Here is a 20,015-nt window from a genome sequence, read left to right as displayed (position 1 = left end):
TGAAGGGGAGGGAAATTTATTTCTCTGCTTTTCTATTATACAAGTTGTTTGTATTATACAGAAACTGCAAATTAAAAAATTACACTGACATTTGCAGTCCTTAAAATAAATTAAAAAGTTCTCAACTTTTTTTTCTTTTTTCTTTTTGCTAAACGGATGTGTTTTTTAAAGTATGAGTCCTTGTTTAAAAAGAAAAGATTAAAACAAAATATTTTCTATAAATAATACATGTATTTTGGTTTTAGTGCCCCCGCCCTCAGGTCTGAAGTTTGCCTTTTTTCCAGTACCTTTTTCCTCCATGATCACCTTTGTTCTCTTTCCCCTATCCCACTCGTGCACTCGTGGGGGTTCCTGCGAGAATTGGCCTTGCTGCACTGTGATTGGCGAAGACGTGAAACTTTTTAAAAAAATACTTAAATTGTTTCTTTTGTTTCTTTTTTGTGTATTTGAAGATTCAGTTGTCCTCAGACTCCTCTTCTGCTTCCCGCAGCCACGTGAAGAACGCGGTGACAGATTTCAGAGCCACACCCTTCCCGTTCTGTTCCGCGGGGTCCTTGCTGCTTTCCCACCTGTAGAAGGCGTCCTCGGAGATCACCTCCTCGTCATACAGGCAATCAAAGAACATCCGCAGCAGATCTGCAAGGGAGGAGGGGGAAACACAGAAAGCCATCAGCCTGCGGGCATGTCAGGGGAAGACTGCTTCGCCAAGCAAGGACTGAATGCTACAGTGGTTCCCACAGAGAGGAGCGCCAGGAGAATCCGTCACACGTCCCCTCTGAAAGGGATGACTGCGAAACACCCTGTTGAAAGAACGGGAAACAACATAACTGGATGACTGTAATGTTGTTGTATGAGAAAAGACAGTCAGTGAGAGAATACAGATCAGGGCTGGGAGACACCAGCAGTGGTAAAGGCACGTGCTTAGCTAGGGTGCTTGACCCAGGCTGGCGCCATCCCCAGCACCGCACAGTCTCCTGAACGTCGCCATGTGCAGCCTTGGAGGTCCTCCGGCACTGTCAAGTGTGGTTCTGAAGGCCCTTGGCATCCCCAGGGTGGCCCGGGTATCAGCAGCCCTCCAGGGCCCAAACACCCCAGCATCCTCCGGGCCTTGCAGTGAACGTCTGGGAACTGCTGGTTGGGCTCACAAGCCTCCTGAGCACTACACAGTATCCTCCGCCCTGCAACCTCACGAGAAGGAAAGAATAAATCCTTAGGGTTCTTTCTTTCTTTTTGGGGGCTTTGGGGGTTTCACCCGGCGATGCTTAGGGGTTACTCCTGGCTCTGCACTCAGAAGTTACTCCTGGCAGTGTCCAGGGGACCAAATGGGCTGCCAGGGAAAGAAACTGGGTTGGCTGTGCTCAGGGTAAACACCCTACCTGCTGTACTATCACTCTGGTCCCATTTCTAAGAGTTCTTGTCTCTGAGAATCTTAAAATCCTTCTAATTCCCTTCTTATTCCGGCTATATGAGAATGTGGAAGTTACAAAATGTGGCCATCAGTTCATAATGTATATAAATCAAACCATCAGGGTAAATACCTTAAACACACAGACTAATGTATGCCAACTATTTCTCAGTCAAGCTGAGAGGGCCAGAGAGACAGTATGGCTAAGGCACCTGCCTTGCATGCACTGACCCTTCTTGAATCCCAGCATGAATCCCTGGCACCACGTGTGGTCCTGCATGTACCGAATGGGGTCCCTCTTGAGCACTGAGCCAGGAACAGCTCCCAAGCACCATAGGGTGTGGCCCATCTTCTCCCCAACTGCAAATAAACAGTGAACTAAGTCATAGAAAAAAAAATTTTTAAGTCTACTTTTAAATTACTTTTTAATTTCTATCTTATTTAGTTTCAACTGTTTTCTGGTAATGTTGATATGCAACTTTCAACCTAAACACTTCGAAAATTAAATATAGGAGGGCCAGGGCAATAGTGCAGCTGGTAGGGCATTTGTCTTGCTTGTGACCACCCCAGATTTAATCCCCAGAACCCCATTTGGTACCTTGAGTCTTCCAGGAGCGATCCCTGAGCACAGAACCAGGAGTAAGCCCTGAGCACTGCCAGGCATGGCCCCAAAGCAAACCAAAAAAACCCAAATGTGAGTAACTTTCTACTTGTGTCTTTATACATTTCTCCACTGTTTGGAATTTATAATAAAAGCATATTATTTACATAAAATTTGAGGAAAAGGCAGGAGGTACTTCGCCCCCCTTTGAATGTGTTTTTTTTCCCTTTTTTTTAAATTAATAGTTTATTTTTAATTAGTGAGTCAACGTGAGGGTACAGTTACAGATTTATACATTTTTGTGCTCATGTTTCTCCCTTACAAAGTTTGATAACCCATCCCTTCACCAGTGCCCATTCTCCACCACCAGTAAACCCCAACATGCCTCCCCCCTTCCCCAGTCCCGTCTCCCCCCTCCCCACACTGCCACTATGGCAGGGTATTCCCTTTTGTTCTCTCTCTCTGATTTGGTGTTGTGGTTTGCAATATGAATGTGTTTTCAAATGAGGAGTAATAGTACATGTGGAAAACAAGGGTAAGCCTCTCTCCAGATTGCATCTAGTGAAATGGCAATTGCTGACATATTTATTTGATTTCTGTGCCAAACCCAATGGTGCTCAGGGCTTCCTCCTGGCTCTGGGTGAGGCATCACTCCTAGCAGGACTCCAAGGTCCATACAGGGTGCCAGGAATTGAACTCGGGTTGGCCACATGCAAGGCTTTACCAGCTGTCCTATCTCTCCAGCCCTGATTGTTGTTTATCATTATCAGTGACCAGACTATCTGGGTATTTTGTAATATTCTCACAAAATAAGCCTCCCTTACATTTTTGTTCAAAAAGAGAAAGTTTATTAGTAGAGCTATTAAGACTGGATAGACTTTTATATTCTTTTTGTTGTGAGGTGAGGAGGTTTGGGACACACCTGGCAGTGCTCTGGGGTCACTCCCAACAATGCTCAGGGAGAACAAGTAATGCCGGGACCCAACCCAGATTTCTGATACACAAAGCATGTGTGTGAATTTTTGACTCACTCTATGGCCCTTTATTCTCAAGAAATTCCTTAACTGGGAACACAGTTCAGCAACAGAATGCATGCCTTGCTATATTTAAGGTCTGAGTTTCAAATTCCAGCACCAAAACATAGCAAAATAAAAGACGAACAGGAAAGGGGCAGGAGAATACTAGCCTTGCGTGTGGCTGACCCAGGTTCGAGCCTTAGCACCCCATATGGTCCCCAAGTCTCCTGAGAAGTGATCCCTGAGTGCAGAGCCAGGAGTAAGTTCCGGCCACTGTCCTGATCACAGCTGTGGCCCAAAACCAAAAACAATAAAAACTCTGAAACTCCAAACCTTCATTTATCATGGGCTCTGAAGTCCACTTAATGTCAGCTCACTGATCATTCATATTAATGGAAAGAAGTGGAACAATTTCAAATAAATGCTGGTTTAGATAGTCACATTAAAATTTTTCTTCAGATTTAGCTATGTAATTGTATTAATCAATCAAATATTAGAGAGAACAAAAAAGTTACTTTTTTGTTCTCTCTAATTCTTAGTTTATGGAGAAATAAAAGTAAGTAGCCAGGATCCTGTGGGTGATAAATCTAGGATTAAGAATCTTTCTAGAGATTACTGAAGCTGATCATTAAGGGTAATGTTTCAATTTGGCGAAACAAACAGCACCAACTTCATTCAATAGCTAAACCATCTTTTTCTAAAATGGTGCTCAGAGCTTACTCTTGGCTCTGTGCTCAGAGGTCATTCTTGGTGGGTTGGGGGTGCTGAAGCCAACCCAGGTTGGTTGTGTGCAAGAAAAGCACCCTACCTGCTGTACTATTACTCTGGCCCCAACAAAGATAATATTCTGATTCAGATTTAGATGTCTGGTCAATTATATCCTGAAGATTGCTTGTTTCAATATTTACCTTTTGCTCTCAGAGATGGATTCATTGACATTAGGAGAAAAGAAAAACTTGCAAATGCCGTAACTTGAAAAAGTGCCAAAGAATTACTTCAAGGCCATCTCTACAACAGTTGTGTGTCTTTCCACAAGTTTATTTTGTTATTTTTTATATTTTTGGCTTCTGGGCCACACCTGGCTGTCTCAGGACTTAACACCTGGTGCTATGCTCATGGATCCCCAATCCTGGCAGGACTCAGGGAACACATGTGATGCTGGGACTAGATCCATGCAGGTGGTATGCAAGGTCAATTCCATAACTTCTGTACTATCTATCAGGCCCCTGAATTCTCAAGATGTAATAAAATTCAGTTAATTTACTGACATTACTAAGACTTGGGTGTTTGTTAAGATTACTTGATCTGGTGAGCCAATTAATTATAGACCTTAAATTAAAACTAGTTTATAATTACTTCATGTACTTGTTATATCTCTAAGGATTCTGATGAGTACCATCCTGTTTCATGACTAAGACCGATATCAAAGGAGGTCAGACTAATGTCGACAAGTTAAGTACTAGCTACATGTGGTGATTTAAATTTTATTAATATAAGTATATTAATTTATATTCATCTATTTTGGCTTTTTGGATCACACCCGGAGATGCTCCAGACTGCTCTCAGGAAATCACTCCTGACCACATGGGATGCCAGGGATCGAATCTGGGCCAGCTGCTTGCAAGGCAACCTTACCCGCTGTACTGGCCCCTTAAATTTTAGTAAAATTTCAAACTTAGTCCCTTAGTCACAACAGTCACAGTCAAGTAATCAACTGTCACATGATACCTTACCGAAGGACACATATTTCCATTGTTGTAGACAGCATTGAAATCAGTGCTAGAGTGAGGTTAAATGTCTATTCTAAACCAGTTTTATTACTAGCATCATTTTTTTATAAAAGTTCATGCAAAACTCAGGTTTATTAAAGTTGTTGGTTGTCTGTGACTGGTGTTTTTTTTAATTACCCACCATGGATGCCTGAGCCTGGCGAAATCTCACCCATAGTCTGGTTAACTGTTTCAGGAGGTCAACTCAACTTACTGGCAGGTTGATCAAGTTTTACTATGGATGCTTGTAGTGCATAAAGTGCTTGTAGCTCCTTCTCTGTATCGGAGTCTAGGTACTTAAGTAAGATCGGCACTCTCTGCTTGATCACAGCAGTGTCCACTCGGAAGGTAGAGCAGTCAGCTAGAGGTGACAGAAAAGCAAAGTAGGATATTTATGGAGTTCACACAATCTGTTTGAGTTGATAGGACACAAAGACTGTAAGTCATAGTAATGAAAAAAAATTGAAACCCAGGTCTTCTGAAATTTGTAAAGGGACATTTTCTCTGAAATATGAATAAAACATGGAGAATAATGTATTTTTTAAAAAGGTGGGTTCCCTTCAAGACTATGTATCCCGTTCTTTATCTTTACTCATAACAAAACAGAGACTGTGGTTTTATAACATTCCAAACTACAAAAGGAACACTGAAAAGGAAGATTGAAGCAATAGGTCATGAACCTCTTTTCTAAAGTTTAAAAGATTCAGATCCACTTTATTTTTACTAGGATGGTGAGGACTGACAGTGGCAAACAACAAGGCTAATCATAAATCAAACATATAAGACAAAATTCTAAAGAAACAATTATTAGTCTTATTTGCCCAAGAGGGTCAAATAGATAACAAAAATACACAGAAGAACAAGTAAGCCTTCTTTATGTCAAGATGCATAAAGTTTGGGGCCTCAGAGATAGTACAGTGGGTAGGGTGCTTGCTTTGCACATGACCAAGCTGGGTTCGACCCTTAGTATCCCCTGTGGTCCCCAGAGCCTGTCAGGAGTGATCTCTGAGCACAAGCCAGGAGTAAATCCTGAGCACAGCTTGGTGTATGGTCCCAAAACAACAACAACAACAATAAAAAGCATAAGGTAAAAGTTCTTCTTTAAGTTAGCACTAGGACACAAAATAGTTCTTCCCTAAGTTAACATTAGAACACAGTATTTTTGGGGGGCGTGATACACCCAGCAATGCTCAGGGGTTACTCCTGGCTCTGTATTCAGGAATTACTCCTAACAGTGCTCGGGGGGCCATATGGGATGCTGGAGATTGAACCTGGGTTGGTTGTATGTAAAGCAAACGCCCTACCCACTATACTTTTACTCTGGCCCAAACACCACTTATTATTTTTTATTTATTTATTTTTGCTTTTTGGGTCCCACCAGGCGATGCACAGGGGTTACTCTGGCTTTGCACTCACGAATTACTCCTGGCGGTGCTCGGGAGACCATATGGGAATGGTGGGAATTGAACCTGGATCAGCTGTGTGCAAGGCAAACGCCCTACCTGCTGTACTGTCGCTTGCTTCAGCTCCAACACAACTGACTTTTTATTTTTTCCTTTTTGGGTCATACCTGGCGATGCACAGGGGTTACTCCTGGCTCTGCACTCAGGAATTACTCCTGGCGGTGCTCAGGGGACCATATGGGATGCTGGATCGAACCCAGGTTGGCCGCGTGCAAGGCAAACGCCCTACCCACTGTGCTATCCTCCAGCCCCACAACTGATTTTTAAAAGCAACTTTTAAATCTTGATTTTAAAAACACCTAAGTTTCAAAAATCTGAGCTAGCTTTGAGCTAATGGATTTTTTTCCTTTATCACTTTTATTAACAGAAATCTAGATTCTACCTAGAGTGGTCTAGAATAAGTAATTTCATTAAATACTATTAAATACTATATTCAGTTAGAATATTTAGGATTTTCACCAATCCTAATCCACTCTCCATATAAATAACTCATAAACATTCAATCCTATAAGAATTCAAATTACCTTACCATACAGTCAGTATTAAGCAGGGAAACAGTTTGGTACTTCCATTCCTCACCTTTGTATTTGTGTAAAATGGATTTAGCTAAAATTAACCTTTAAATACCAGGTTAATATTATTCATTACATTCACTCTAAGTCTTGAAAGGAAGAAGGTGGTTTCAAAAAGTGAAGCGAACAGGGGTATGGTGCCATCAGCAGGTCAACCGGTCCCTGCTGGGTATGCTATCAGCAGCCTGTTGGTGCTTTCAGGCTTCCTGATACTGCAAAACTGCCGGTATGCATCTGGCCACACCCCAACAACTTGGGACCAAGTTTATCAGAAAATTAAATGGCCAAAAGTTAGGCATGTGAGAGCTACGGCCCCAAACCACCTCCAGCTCAGCTATACAAGCTTGCTTATGGGCCTTATTTCGAGGATCCATAATTAAAGCTGCAGTTAATCCTGTACTGAACAACAAACAAAGCACGGCTGAACAAACCCCATTAAACAGAGGGGGGGCGGGTCAGCCTGGAGCCCATCCAAGCAGAGCCTCTGGCAGTTGCTTGCTCCCACAATCCAAAATCGTAGCCACACGCCCAGCCTGATTCCACCGTCTCAGGATGGATCTCACCATGACATAATCTGCTGAAAATTCTGGTATGCGGGTTTTGTGACTGGAATCTCCAGGCTTTCTCGGGGTCTGGATGGGCTACCTCCCCCTACTTCCCTGTACTTCTGGAACTCTGGCAGTCACAGCCACAACCCAAAGCTGCCATCCAAATAAAAACCTACTCCAGCTTTACCGTCCTGATAAAAATACCGAATGCCCTGAACAAACACCATGACCTCTTACCATCTGTATTGCAAACCGTAATGCACGAAAGGAAAAGGAAAGAGAGAGAGCAAGAAGGAAAGTGCCTGCTATAGAGGGAGGCTAAGGGGTGGAGGTTGAGATGTGGGGGATGGTGGAGGGAAACAGGGGACCTTGGTGGTGGGAATGTACACTGGTTGAGGGATGGGTACCCTATCACTGCATGACTGAAACCCAATTATGAACAGATTTGTAATGGTCTATCTCATGGATCACTGTCACTGTCATCCCATTGTTCATTGATTTGCTCAAGCGGGCACTAGTAATGTCTCCATTCGTCCCAGACTTGAGATTTTAGCAGCCTCTCCTTACTCGTCCTTCCAAATGGTGCCATATTGGAGGCTCTTTCAGTGTCAGGGGACTGAGACCCGTTATTGTTACATATTGAATATGCCACGAGGAGCTTGCCCCGTGTGGGCGGGATACTCTTGGTAGCTTGCTGGGCTCTCCGAGAGGGATGGAGAATGTATATAAGAGAATACAAGCAAGTATGTTAAAACCAAAAACATGTGTGCTGCTCTTAGGTATATCAGTGGGCTAGACTGTAAGAGGTCATGCGGTCGTGACCAGGAGGTTTGTTTTATAGTCTATAAATCTTAGCCATTGATGGGACTACATGGCGCTGGGGGCAGTTGGTGAGTATGAATATCTCAGGGATATTCAATTAAAAATTTTTTTAAAAAAGTAATGTGGCACTCATGCCGAATTCAATCAGCTTAATCAATGACTGAAGTAATAGCAGTAATCTTACATTAAAAAAAGAGAGAAAATATATTCTCTTTATTTTGTCTATTATATGTGCATTTTTGAAGCCTGTGTGTTATGAAAGATACAGATTTAATAAACAGATTTAATTTCTATTTAAAAAAATGTGAAGGTGAGGGGCTGGAGTGATAGCGCAGCTTCTAGGGTGTTTGCCTTGCACGCAGCCGACCCGGGTTTGATTCCCAGCATCCCATATAGTCCCCTGAGCACCGCCAGGAGTGATTCCTGAGTGCAGAGCCAGGAGTAACTCCTGTGCATCGCCGGGTGTGATCCAAAAAGCAAAAAAAAAAAAAAAAAAAAAAAAAAGTGAAGGTGAAAAGGAAATGAAAGGGGTGGGAGCAATAGCACGTTGGGTAGGGCAATTACCCTGCACGGTGCCCACCTGGATTCAATCCCTGATATCCCATATGGTCCTCTAAGTATCTCCAGGAGTGATTCCTGAATACAGAGCCAGGAATAACCCCTGAGCATTGCTGGGTGTGGCCCCAAAATCAAAACAAAAACAAAAGTAAAGGAAAAAGCACAAGCAACAGAGTATAAAACCACCCAATATGCAACACTTCTGCTGAAGAGCTCAGGGCATGCAGTAGCTGCTCAGACAGGGTTCTAAGCAAGGAAAGCAGTTACATTTGCTTGCCTGATCAAGACAGCAAGGCTGAGAAGAAAGACTGTACGCAACAGCACATAAACCTGAGTTTCACTGTCTTTCTTTTTCCTTTGGGGGCGGGGGCGGGGCACAACTGGTTCTGTGCTCAGAAATTACTCCTGGCTCTGCTTAAGGAACATATGGGATGTCAGGAATTGAACCCAGGTGGGCTGTGAGCAAGGCAGCAGCCTACCCGCTCTACGATTGCTCTAGTCCCAGAAACCTAAGAAGTTTGAAAGATAATATGAACTCAGATCTGTATCATCAGAAGTTGACATACTAGGAGGCCAGATGTTAAAGAATTACTTTTAGAAATGTTACTTACCTATGATAGCTGCTTTACAAACTGCTGTCATTAAAGCTCTAAGGAATGTAGGTGAACTCATCTGGCTTTCATCTAAATTAGCCTGAAATCAAAAGTAAATGTAGTTATTAAAGGTTCCCTTGCATACAAAAGAAATTAAACCCTTTAAATAAATTTCCATTTGGCACTAGGACAAATAGGGCCTATTTTAACATTCTTGCAAAAATCAGATATCCTAGTCAGTGAAAAATACTTGACGGCTGGAGAGAGAGGCTAAGGAGATAAGGTGAGAAGCAGAAACCCCAATTCAATCCCGCGAACTGAATATTCCAAGCACTGCTAAGGAGTGATCCCTGAGCACAGAGTCCTGACTGAGCCCTGAACACAGTTAGGGTGGCACCCAAACAACCCCCCAATTTGACCTCAGGATGGTAAGTCTGCCAGCAGTTTCCAAAACAAAAAAATGTGTGAGCACCACCTAACTGACTACATTAAACTACATGTTGTTGATTATACCATTTTTTGCATATGTCACTTTGAGTGGGATGCTAAAAGTCAGGTTCAGAGTAATTAGACAAGGGACTGGGTATTAGTATTTCAATAATGGGGCTAAAGGGACAATATAGGGGTCAGGGTACTTGTCCTACACCCTGAGCATCATCAGGGGTCATTCCTGAGTACAGAGCCAGGAAAAGCCCCTGAGCACTGCCTCGTAGGGCCCAAAACACCCCTCCCAACTATTTCAAGAAAGAATGAAAGATCCTAGAGATGGAGACAAGGCTATAAAACAGATTATTATGGGCCAGCGGAGAGGGCGCCTGCCCGGGTTCAATCCCCAGCATCCCATACGGTTCCCTCAGCACTGCCAGGAGTAATTCCTGAGTGCAAAGTCCGGAGTAACTCCTAAGCATCGCTGGGTATGGCCCAAAAAACAAATAAACAAAAATAAAAGACTATTTCAATTAAACTATTTCCAACTAGGTAAAAATGTTATTATCCACAACAGACATCGAAAAAATATTACAAAACCCCCACATGACCAGATGTTTTACTGTTCCTCTGTGCTTGGAAGTGTTAAAAACAACAACAGGGCCAGAGATTTAAGTCAATATACTGAGTGCATGTTTTGCATGTGGGAGGCCTGGGTTTAATACCTGATACCACACGGTCTCCTAGTACTATACAGAACAACCCTGAGCACAGAGCACAGTCCCCAAGCACAAGTTTGAGGTGGTTCAAATAACCTATCATAAATACTATAAAAGATTTATGTATGAGGGAGAGAACTAGACCAGTCCATCATGTACAATTATATGATCCCACAGAAAATGAGCACAAACCAAAGAAACCTAAATGAAACCCACATAAAAACAAATTTAAGGGACTATAATCACAGATTAAAAATGAACATAATAAACAGATTCTACAAGATAAATCTGGTACAAAAAAGCTTTCATAAATGCATTTTTATAACATATTTCATAACTACATCTCTCTCTATATATACTGCTTATTAATTTCTAATGAAACCCCCAGAAAAATGGCTTAAAGTTCTGAATATTTTTACCTAATTTCATAAAATTATTACTGTATTTGGCATATTGTGAATTCTTTAGAAGTAGGAAAATAATCTTAGAGTTTTAAAAACACATGTAAGAATAAAAAATTCATTAAAGCTTAAGATTCAAAAAGCAAAAAGGATAAGAATGAAAATTAAGGTGTTGGAGTGATAGTATAGTGGGTAGGGTGTTTGTCTTGCACACGGCTGACTTGGATTTGATGCTCAGCATCCCATATGGTCCCGAGCACTGGCAGGAGTAATTCCTGAATGCAGAGCCAGGAGTAACCCCTGTGCATCGCTGGTGTGACCCAAAAAGCAAAATAAATAAATAAATAAATACATAAAAGACTAAAAAGAATGTGAATTAAGACGATCCCACTTGAGTCTTTCTTGCAGAAATATTACTAAAGGTGATATCATCTTTATACCTCTACCCAGTCAAAGATCTGTTCATCATTTGCTTTGTCCTCAGTAATGAGCTTCTCAAGTCGCTTATATAGCTCTTCAGCAGAGAGTTCTTTCTTCAAAAGTGCTTCAGAGGAACAGGAACTGTCAGACTCGATAAAGTCCAACTTCTGAAATTTAATTATGTGAAAAATATTAATATAATTCAATATCATCATCACCCTGGGAGGAAAGAAGAGGGAAGGGCTGTATCTTATTTACATGAGATAAAAATAATCAGAAATCATTTTATGTTTATAGTTTCGAAAGATCCTCATTTCATTACCCTCCTGAGTGTGTCTACAACTTATACCACAGTTGTTTTTTTTTTTTTTGCTTTTTGGGTCACACCCGACAATGCACAGGGGTTATTCCTGGCTCATGCACTGAGGAATTACTCCTGGCGGTGCTCGGGGGACCATATGGGATGCTGGGAATCGAACCCAGGTCTGCCGCGTGCAAGGCAAACGCCCTACCCACTGTGCTATCACTCCAGCCCCAGATCTTAAAAACATTTTTCTTAAAAAAACAGAGAGACGCCACAGCTATCTCAGGAGGGCCTGGTCATCACTTGGCCAAGATCTTTGGACCCAAGGCCAGATGGGGGCAGACCGAGTCCCTGCCCTGCCAAAGGCAGGGCGCTTGACCCACCCGCATCAGACTCCTGCTGCTGCCGCCAGAGAAACAGCCCAGCTTCAGGTCTGATCTCAAGAGAGATGCCAGAGAGACACCTGCAGTTGGTCGTCCCAGCTCCGAAGCTCACAGAGCTGACATCCCAGGAGAAACAAGAATATGTGATGGGAAGCCCACCAAGCTCAGTGAGTGAAAACGGTAACACACAAGGCCCAACTCGCACCAAAAAGCTCAGTAAACCCTCGGGTCAGACTTTAGCACCATCATTATGAGATGTAGGCTGTAGTAAGCAACGTCAAGTACCTTGACTGGTGCTGCTAAGGGAGCAGGTAGTGGGGGTGGGAGGGGGCAAAGGTGCGGGGGAAACTAGGGAGGGAACAGTCACCCATGGTGGTGAGGCTGGTGCTGGAATACTGATTGCCTGAAACAACTTTATAAATCATGGTGAGTAAAGTCAAAAAGACTCAAACCAAACTAACCAGGGGTCCTGAGACGAGGCTCAGTGGCAGACGCTGCCTTGCACACATGAGCCTCCTCAGTCTAGGCGCTGGCACGACACCAGACTGTTCCCAGCACCAGAGGAAAGGGACAAAAAGGTAAGGGAACGGGCTAAAATAAATCAAAACCCTCTGGGATGATTTATCTGGCCAAATTTACCTCCAAATCACTGAGTTTCAATCTAGCTTTTAGCTCTGACATAGCTCTGAAGTAGGGCAGAAAGACTGTAATAAGTGCCTTCCTCTGTAGCCTATGGTTTAGTTTAGTATCAATATTGTCACAGAGAATCTGTCAAAACTCTGTAGTTTTTGATTTTGCTAAGCCCTTCAAATACCTCCTGACTATTCTGAACCGAAATGTGAAATTGTATTTTTGGCCACATTGGTTGTGTTAGGGTTCACTCCTGGTCTGTGCCCAGGGATTGCCCTTGGAGGAGTTCGGGGAGCCATATGGAGTGCTGGGGACTGGACCAGAGTCGGCCACGTGCAAGGCAAGTGCCCTGCTCATTACTATGGCTCCCGGACCCATTACTATAGCTCCAGTCCTCTCACTTTTCAAGGACTTTTCTCTGGACAGACACAAAGTTCTGGGTGGACTTTTTTAGGGGCGGGGGTGGAGGGGGATTGTCACACTCTGTGGTGATTAGGGGCTATTATTCCTGGCTTGCACTTGGGGGCACTCCTGGTAGTGCTCAGGGAAAGAATGCAGCTGGGGACTGAAATGAGTCTCCTGCACGCCAAGCATCTGCTCCAGCCCTCTAAGCTATCTCTCTGGTTCTGGGTTGACACTTTTTAAACTTCTGACCACAACGTTTTTGTTTTTTTTTCTTGGGTCACACCTGGCGATGCACAGGGGTTACTCCTGGCTCTGCACTCAGGAACCACCCCTGGTGGTGCTCAGGGGACCATATGGGATGCTGGGAATCAAACCCGGGTCTGCCGCGTGCAAGGCAAACGCCCTACCCGCCCTACCCAGCCCCCCACAACGGTTTTTGATAAAAAGTTCCCTGTTAATCTTATTGAGAATTCATTGGATGGGAGAAATCACTTTTCTCTTGCTGTTTTTAAGATTTTTCTTTGTCTTTGAATAATTTAATACAACTTGATTGTGTGGCAGAGTGATAGTCTAGTTAAGTAGGGCTCTTGACTTGCACACTGTGGCCCCAGATCTGATACCGGGTACCACAAATGGTCCCTTGAGTCCTTCCAGGAATGATCCCTGAGCACAGCACAAGGAGTCAGCCCTGAGCACTGCTGGGTGTGGCCCCAAAACAAAACAAAAAACTATACACACGCTTTTGTTCTCCCTGCCACAGTGGCAGGGTGGGGTGGGGGGAGATGGGGTTGGGGAGGTGGGAGGGATGCTGGATTTATTTGTGGAGGAGAATGGGCACTGGTGAAGGGATGGGTTCTCGAAATTTGTACGAGGGAAACATGAGCACGAAAATGTATAAATCTGTAACTGTACCCTCATGGTGATTCACTAATTAAAAAATAAATTAATTAAAAAAAACTTCTAGGGAAAACACCACAGTTTTGGTGGGAAAAAAATTTCAACTTGCTTAAAAATAAAATTTACACAACCTTTGGGAAAAAAAAAACTATACACACGCACACACACAAATACATCTCTCTCTATACTGGTTGTGAGTCTCTAAATTTATTCTTCTTGGGCCAGCGAGAGAGTTCAATGGGCTAAGGCATGATTTACATGTAGGAGAACCGAGTTGGAGTCTCAGCACCACGCAGCTCCCCAACTAATGCCAGAAGCAATTGTTGAGTGTGAGCCCCTTCAAAAACAAAAGCAAAATAAATTCATCCTGTTTATAGAGTTCACTAAAATCCTGGATGTGCAGATTCAGATCTCTGAATAATTCTGAGATGTTTTCAGCAACTAACTCTTCCACTACTTTCTTCTGTCCCATTCTCTCTGTCCTACTCCAGGGCTCCATGATGTAAGGTAGAATGTTTGACAAGTGTCCCGAAGGTCTCTAGGTGGGGTTCACTTTTGTTTTTAGGTGACCTCTGGGGCTGCTTAGGGTTTCTCCTGGCTCTGCACACAGGGATCACTTTGGGCTGGGCTCAGGGGACCACATAGGGTGCCAGGAATAGAATCTGGGCCAGCCATGTATACGGCGATTGCCCTACTTGCTGAACTATCTGGCTCCTGGCTCATTTTTCTTGTACTCTTTGTACTCTTTTTGCACTCTTTATTTCTCAAACTGAACAATTTGTTCTTTTAAAGTCAAAACAACAGTGAGATACTACCTCACACCAGAGAGACTGGCACTCATCAAAAAGAACAAAAACAACCAGTGTTGGCAATGATGTGGGGAGAAAAGGGACTCTTCTTCAATGCTAATAGGAATGTTGACTGAATCAGCCTTTTCGGAAAACAGTATGGACCTCAAAAAACTAGGAACTGACCTTCAAATGATCTAGCAACTTCACTTCTTGTTTTATTTTTGGGGAAGGAGGTCACACCTGGCGATGCACAGGGGTCACTCCTGGCTCTGCACTCAGGAATTATCCCTGGTGGTGCTCAGAGGACCATATGGGATGCTGGGAATCGAACCTGGGTCGGCCGAGTGCAAGGCAAGCGCCCTACCCGCTGTGCTATCGCTCCAGCCCCATAGCAACTTCACTTCTTGAAATATACCTCAAGAGACCAAAAACACAGTGCAGATAAGATATTTGCACCCCTATGTTCATTGCAGGGCTAGAGCAATAGCACAGCAGGTAGGGCGTTTGCCTTGCACACGGCTGACTTGGGTTCGATTCCTCTACCCCTCTTGGAGAGCCTGGCAAGCTACCGAGAGTATCACGCCCGCATGGCAGAGCCTGGCAAGCTACCTGTGGCATATTTTATATGCCAAAAACAGTAACAACAAATCTCACAATAGAGACGCTATTGGTGCCCGCTCGAGCAAATTGATGAGCAACAGGATGACAGTGATACAGTGATAGTGATGTTCATTGCAGCACTATTCACAATATCTGAAAACAGTGAAACAGTGAACTGGGTTAAAAAAACAAAACAAAAACGATGGTACATACACATAATGGTATACTACACCGTCATCAGAAAAGATTAACCCCTTACTTCCTCAGCATTTTGAGAAACTCCATCGTCTGTGGCTTTCACTATTACTTTCTGCCCTGTGCAGGCAATATGCTTCAGCTTTCCAGCTACTTTAAAAGGATTTGTCTTTAGTGTTATGCAGTTCCCCTAAACGTACTCACGCTATGTGGTTTCTAGCTAGACCATATACTCTGAAGTCTGATTCGTTCTTCTCAAATACGACCTCTTCTCCATTCTATTTTCTCTTCTGGGACTTCAGCTGATCTATGTTATTCTTTCTTAGAACTTACACAGTTTCCCTGCCTACTCCAACCACCACCTTATCCCTTTCCTTCCCCCACACCTGCTAAATCATATGGCTAATCTTTTCTTGATTGCTCTGTTTCATGATGCCCATTTTTCGGGAGAGGCTGGGCCACACCAGGAGTGCTCAGAGGCTATTTCTAGCTCGGTGCTCAGGAGTGACTCCTGGCTGTACTTGGGGGTCCATATTGTGATGCTGGGTGATTGGAGGGATTAAGTGCCTCAACTTCTGCACCATTTCTCTGTTCCAGTGGTTCTCATTTTAAAAAATAAGTGTTATTTTATATTCTGAGTGACAACCCAATACACTAATCTCATTTATTAACCCTATCATTTATTGTGATAAATGTGAACTCTCAGTTATTGTTATTTCATTATATGTTCAACGAATCCTAAGTATTATCTCAACTTAGGTCATTTACAGAAATACAGAGGATGAATGTTCAGGATGCATAAAGCATTTGTTTTTTTATCCTGGAAATACTGAATCCCTAACAATTTTACTAATTCAAAGATGTCTGATATTACATGGCCAGATATTACATGACACTTGCCCGATGTGCAACAGGCCCCTCAAACATGCTTGCTGCTCATAACAAGGGTTTTCCCTCTCGTTCCTCCCTCTATTGTTCTTACCGTTCTTAGGAAATGTTGCCCACTTCTTGTATGCACAATAATACAAGATAAATTATTCTTTATAGGTAAATTCTTAAATTTTGTTTCTTTCTCGGCCACATCCAGCAGACCTAAAAGGCTATTCCCAACTCTGTGCCCGGGGCTTGCTTCCAGTTTTGGGGTGCCTGGGACTGAACCCAGGCCTCCTTGCATGCAGAGCATGTTCTCGGTTCTTTGTGCTAGTTCTTTGGCCCCTTAATTTTTTCACTTGTTTTTTCTCATTTAAATAAAAAATAAGAGGGCACATCAGGGGTGGGGAGGTTCCATGTCCGCCTGTGCTCTGAGCTGTATTCCTAGCCCCTTTATAAAAGGCTCTGATCGTAGCAGGAGCAACATGTGTTTCAATGTCTCTAGACTGCAACCAAAAGGGAAGCACAATCAATAGTAATCAATATAATGCCTTTATCCACTTACTTTAAAATCATTTTCAAATTTCTTTACTATCATTTTTACTTAAGAGTGATTCTCCCTTCTATCAATGTTGATTTCATTGGCTATCTTACCTTTGATCTGCCTCATGTGTCTGACTCTTCGATTTGTAGGACTGTTCTACAAGTGAGCTGGCTTCCTGTTACTCTTCCTCCTAACAGTTTCATTGTTGCTTCTGATGCCCCAAATTCTGCATCCAGCTCCCAAGTTGGCAGGCCTCCTAGCTAAGGTTCTGACTGTTAGAGGCTGTTTCTGCACTCTCTCAAAAGGACATATGTGTACACCATTACTCACTGATGCACTCAGTATAGTAGCTAAGATATGGAATCAACCTAGGCGTTCAACAGCAAATGAATGGATTATGAAGATGTGGTATACATCCACAATGGATACTATGCAGCTGCAAGGAACAATGAAATCATACAATTTGTTGCAGTGTGGTTGCATGTTGGGTGAAATAAGACAGGAAAGAAAAACTAACACAGGATGATTTCACTTATCTATAGTATACAATGGTGGAGCGATAGCACAGTGGGTAGGGCGTTTGCCTTGCACACAGATGACCTTGGTTCGATTCCTCCAGCCCGGCAAGCTACCGAGAATATCCTGCCCACAAGGCAGAGCCTGGCAAGCTCCCCATGGCATATCTGATATACCAAAAACAGTAACAAGTCTCACAATGGAGACGTTACTGGTGCCCGCTTGAGCAAATCGATGAACAATGGGACGACAGTGCTACAGTGCATAGTATACAGAATATTGATGAGGAAATGCACTGTAGTAAAAAGGGGAATGTCTAGATTCCCCTTGAAAAGTGTTTAGAGAAGAGACAGAGAAGGAAAAAAATCCTGGATGGAAGAAGAGAATGGGAAGCAGTGGGTGACTAGGCATCAAGGCTTTAGTTATTCAGCCACACTGGTGATATGGGTGAGGGGTATAGCCATATATCCAAATCACAAACTCTGCAAGACCGAAAACATGAGATCTATGTTGCAATCACTGGAACTCTGTAATGTGCCTGTCAAGTTGGCGGGGGGTGGGGGATGGGGGGCATTGGGGTGGGGAATGGAAGAAATGGAAACACTAGTGGAAAGAAGTTGCCGATATACCTAAAACTCAACTATCAATAACTCTGTAAATCACAGTTCTTTAATAAAAAATAAATTATAAGTGAGACATTGAAGCTACCTACCATCTGCTACCCTGAAAGGCACATTCTAATATACATTATATAACAATGTGGGAAAAATCCTAGCCATCACCACTGACAAACCTGCAGACAAAACCTAGAGATCTCTACTTACTCTTAAGCTCAGAGTCTAATTTCGGCTTTAGCTCATTATTCCTTTGTTTATTAATTTCATTTCAGGTTCATGGATATATGTAGTTCATTTTCTAAATGTGGTTAAGTATTTGTTTTATTAAATCACACAAAAAATTATTAATTTACTTATTTTTATGTTTTGGACTACACTGGTAGTGTTCTGGGCTTACTCCTGGCTCTGTGTTTGGGGGTAACTCACTCCTGGTAGGGCTCAGGAGAACATACAGGGCATTAGGGTTCAAACTGGGATCAGCCATGTTCAAGGAAAGCACTCTATTATTGCTCTGGCCTTTTAATTACTTAAAAAATTATCTAGTAAGTGCATACTGGGAGGGGCCTCAAAGCATGGACTTAAAATGACATTTTACTTCAATTCCTATTTTGGTGTACTTTTATTGATATTAGTAGTAGTAGTAGTAGTAATAATAATAATAATAATACTGTCTTAACGTCCTCTATGAAACAGATCAACTGCTATCAAACATAAAGGCGTGAGTCTTATTCCTACTCACCTGCTCCAAGAGGAAATTATGTACATCTTCTCCTTCTGGTAGAAAGTCCTTCCAGCTCAGGCCAGCTTCCCTCCACAGGGCTCCCACTCTCTTATGGCTCTAGGAGAGAGAGGAGTCAAAACCATTGGAGGAACAGAAAACAGATTTGTTTGAAGACAAGTACAGAACAGTAAAGAATAAAAAATTATAAAATTTCCATTGTTGATAAAAAATAATTTCTCAGGACCCAGCTTTCAAGCTGAGATGTCTAAAGTGCATGAAATGTAATGCAGAGTGACTGGAGTACAACTACCTCAGGCTCAATGATTTATTTACCAGAGACTGATTTGGGATTTATAATTACAATGTCCCAAAACATCCAATTCACTGAGTTTATAACTTTTATTTATAATTTATAAATTACACATATATATCTACAGTAAATGTTTTTTCCCTACATAATGCTGTATTCATTTGTTATTAACGTAATTCAGTAATCCTTAATGGAATCCTTCATCTTGTTGAAGATGACAAATATATTGCCTAATAGGAGAATGACTAAAGAAGTTTGCTTATCTGGAACTAGCAACAAATAGCATTTCAAGGGCAAGAAGCACAAACTGAGCTCAAGAGTCAATACAGAGAAGATATGCTTGTTGATAAACTTATGAGGAGATGCAAGTTCATTGCCTCAACAAGGTCACAGTGATGAGGAAATTCACAAGCTTTGAGGCTGCAAACGTTATTAATTATGCATTAATGACATCACGAAATAATTTGCCTATGAGAGAGGCAATAATTTGAGAGAGCTAAGTTGAGTTAAACTCAGGCTGTCTGACACTGGAGTTTATGTTGTATGGCAATTTGCTTTTGGATAGGAAAAGTAAGAATTTGGCTTCTGTTCTTATAGATTTAAGAAGAATTTGGGTTTTTAAATAAGGATTAAAGTCAAATGGCTAGAGAAAGATTTTTTTTTTTGGTCACACCCACTAATGCTCAGGGGTTACTTCTGGCTCTGCACTCAGGAATTACTCTTGGTGGTGCTTGGGGGACCATATGGGACGCTGGGGATCGAACCCAGGTTGGCCGTGTGCAAGGCAAACGCCCTACCCACTGTACTATCGCTCGAGGCCCTAGAGAGAGAATTTTGGATCTACAAATTAGGAATCAACATAAGTACTAGTGCCATAAAGCTAAGGCATTAATAACAGCTACCAACCAGAACTAGAGAA

At 42.5% G+C, this 20,015-nt stretch overlaps 1 protein-coding gene across 17 annotated transcripts in view; it reads right to left on the bottom strand.

Annotated features, from left to right (window-relative positions):
• The window catches only part of EIF4G3 (eukaryotic translation initiation factor 4 gamma 3), a 362,305-nt gene continuing 342,290 nt past the window's right edge, over nt 1–20,015 (bottom strand). For all 17 annotated transcript variants that reach the window (XM_055137462.1, XM_055137456.1, XM_055137457.1 and 14 more), the window contains 5 exons: nt 18,805–18,903; nt 11,334–11,480; nt 9,366–9,447; nt 5,006–5,152; nt 1–636 (listed from right to left, as the gene is read on the bottom strand). In XM_055137462.1, coding sequence (XP_054993437.1) covers nt 455–636; nt 5,006–5,152; nt 9,366–9,447; nt 11,334–11,480; nt 18,805–18,903 — 657 coding nt within the window. In that variant the 3' untranslated portion in view covers nt 1–454. The remainder of the gene's footprint in view (nt 637–5,005; nt 5,153–9,365; nt 9,448–11,333; nt 11,481–18,804; nt 18,904–20,015) is intronic.

This window comes from Sorex araneus, chromosome 5 (genome assembly GCF_027595985.1).
Source record: "Sorex araneus isolate mSorAra2 chromosome 5, mSorAra2.pri, whole genome shotgun sequence".
Classification (NCBI taxonomy): domain Eukaryota; kingdom Metazoa; phylum Chordata; class Mammalia; order Eulipotyphla; family Soricidae; genus Sorex; species Sorex araneus.
The sequence above is the reverse complement of the archived record's forward strand: the minus strand, read 5'-3'. Positions and strand labels throughout refer to the sequence as shown.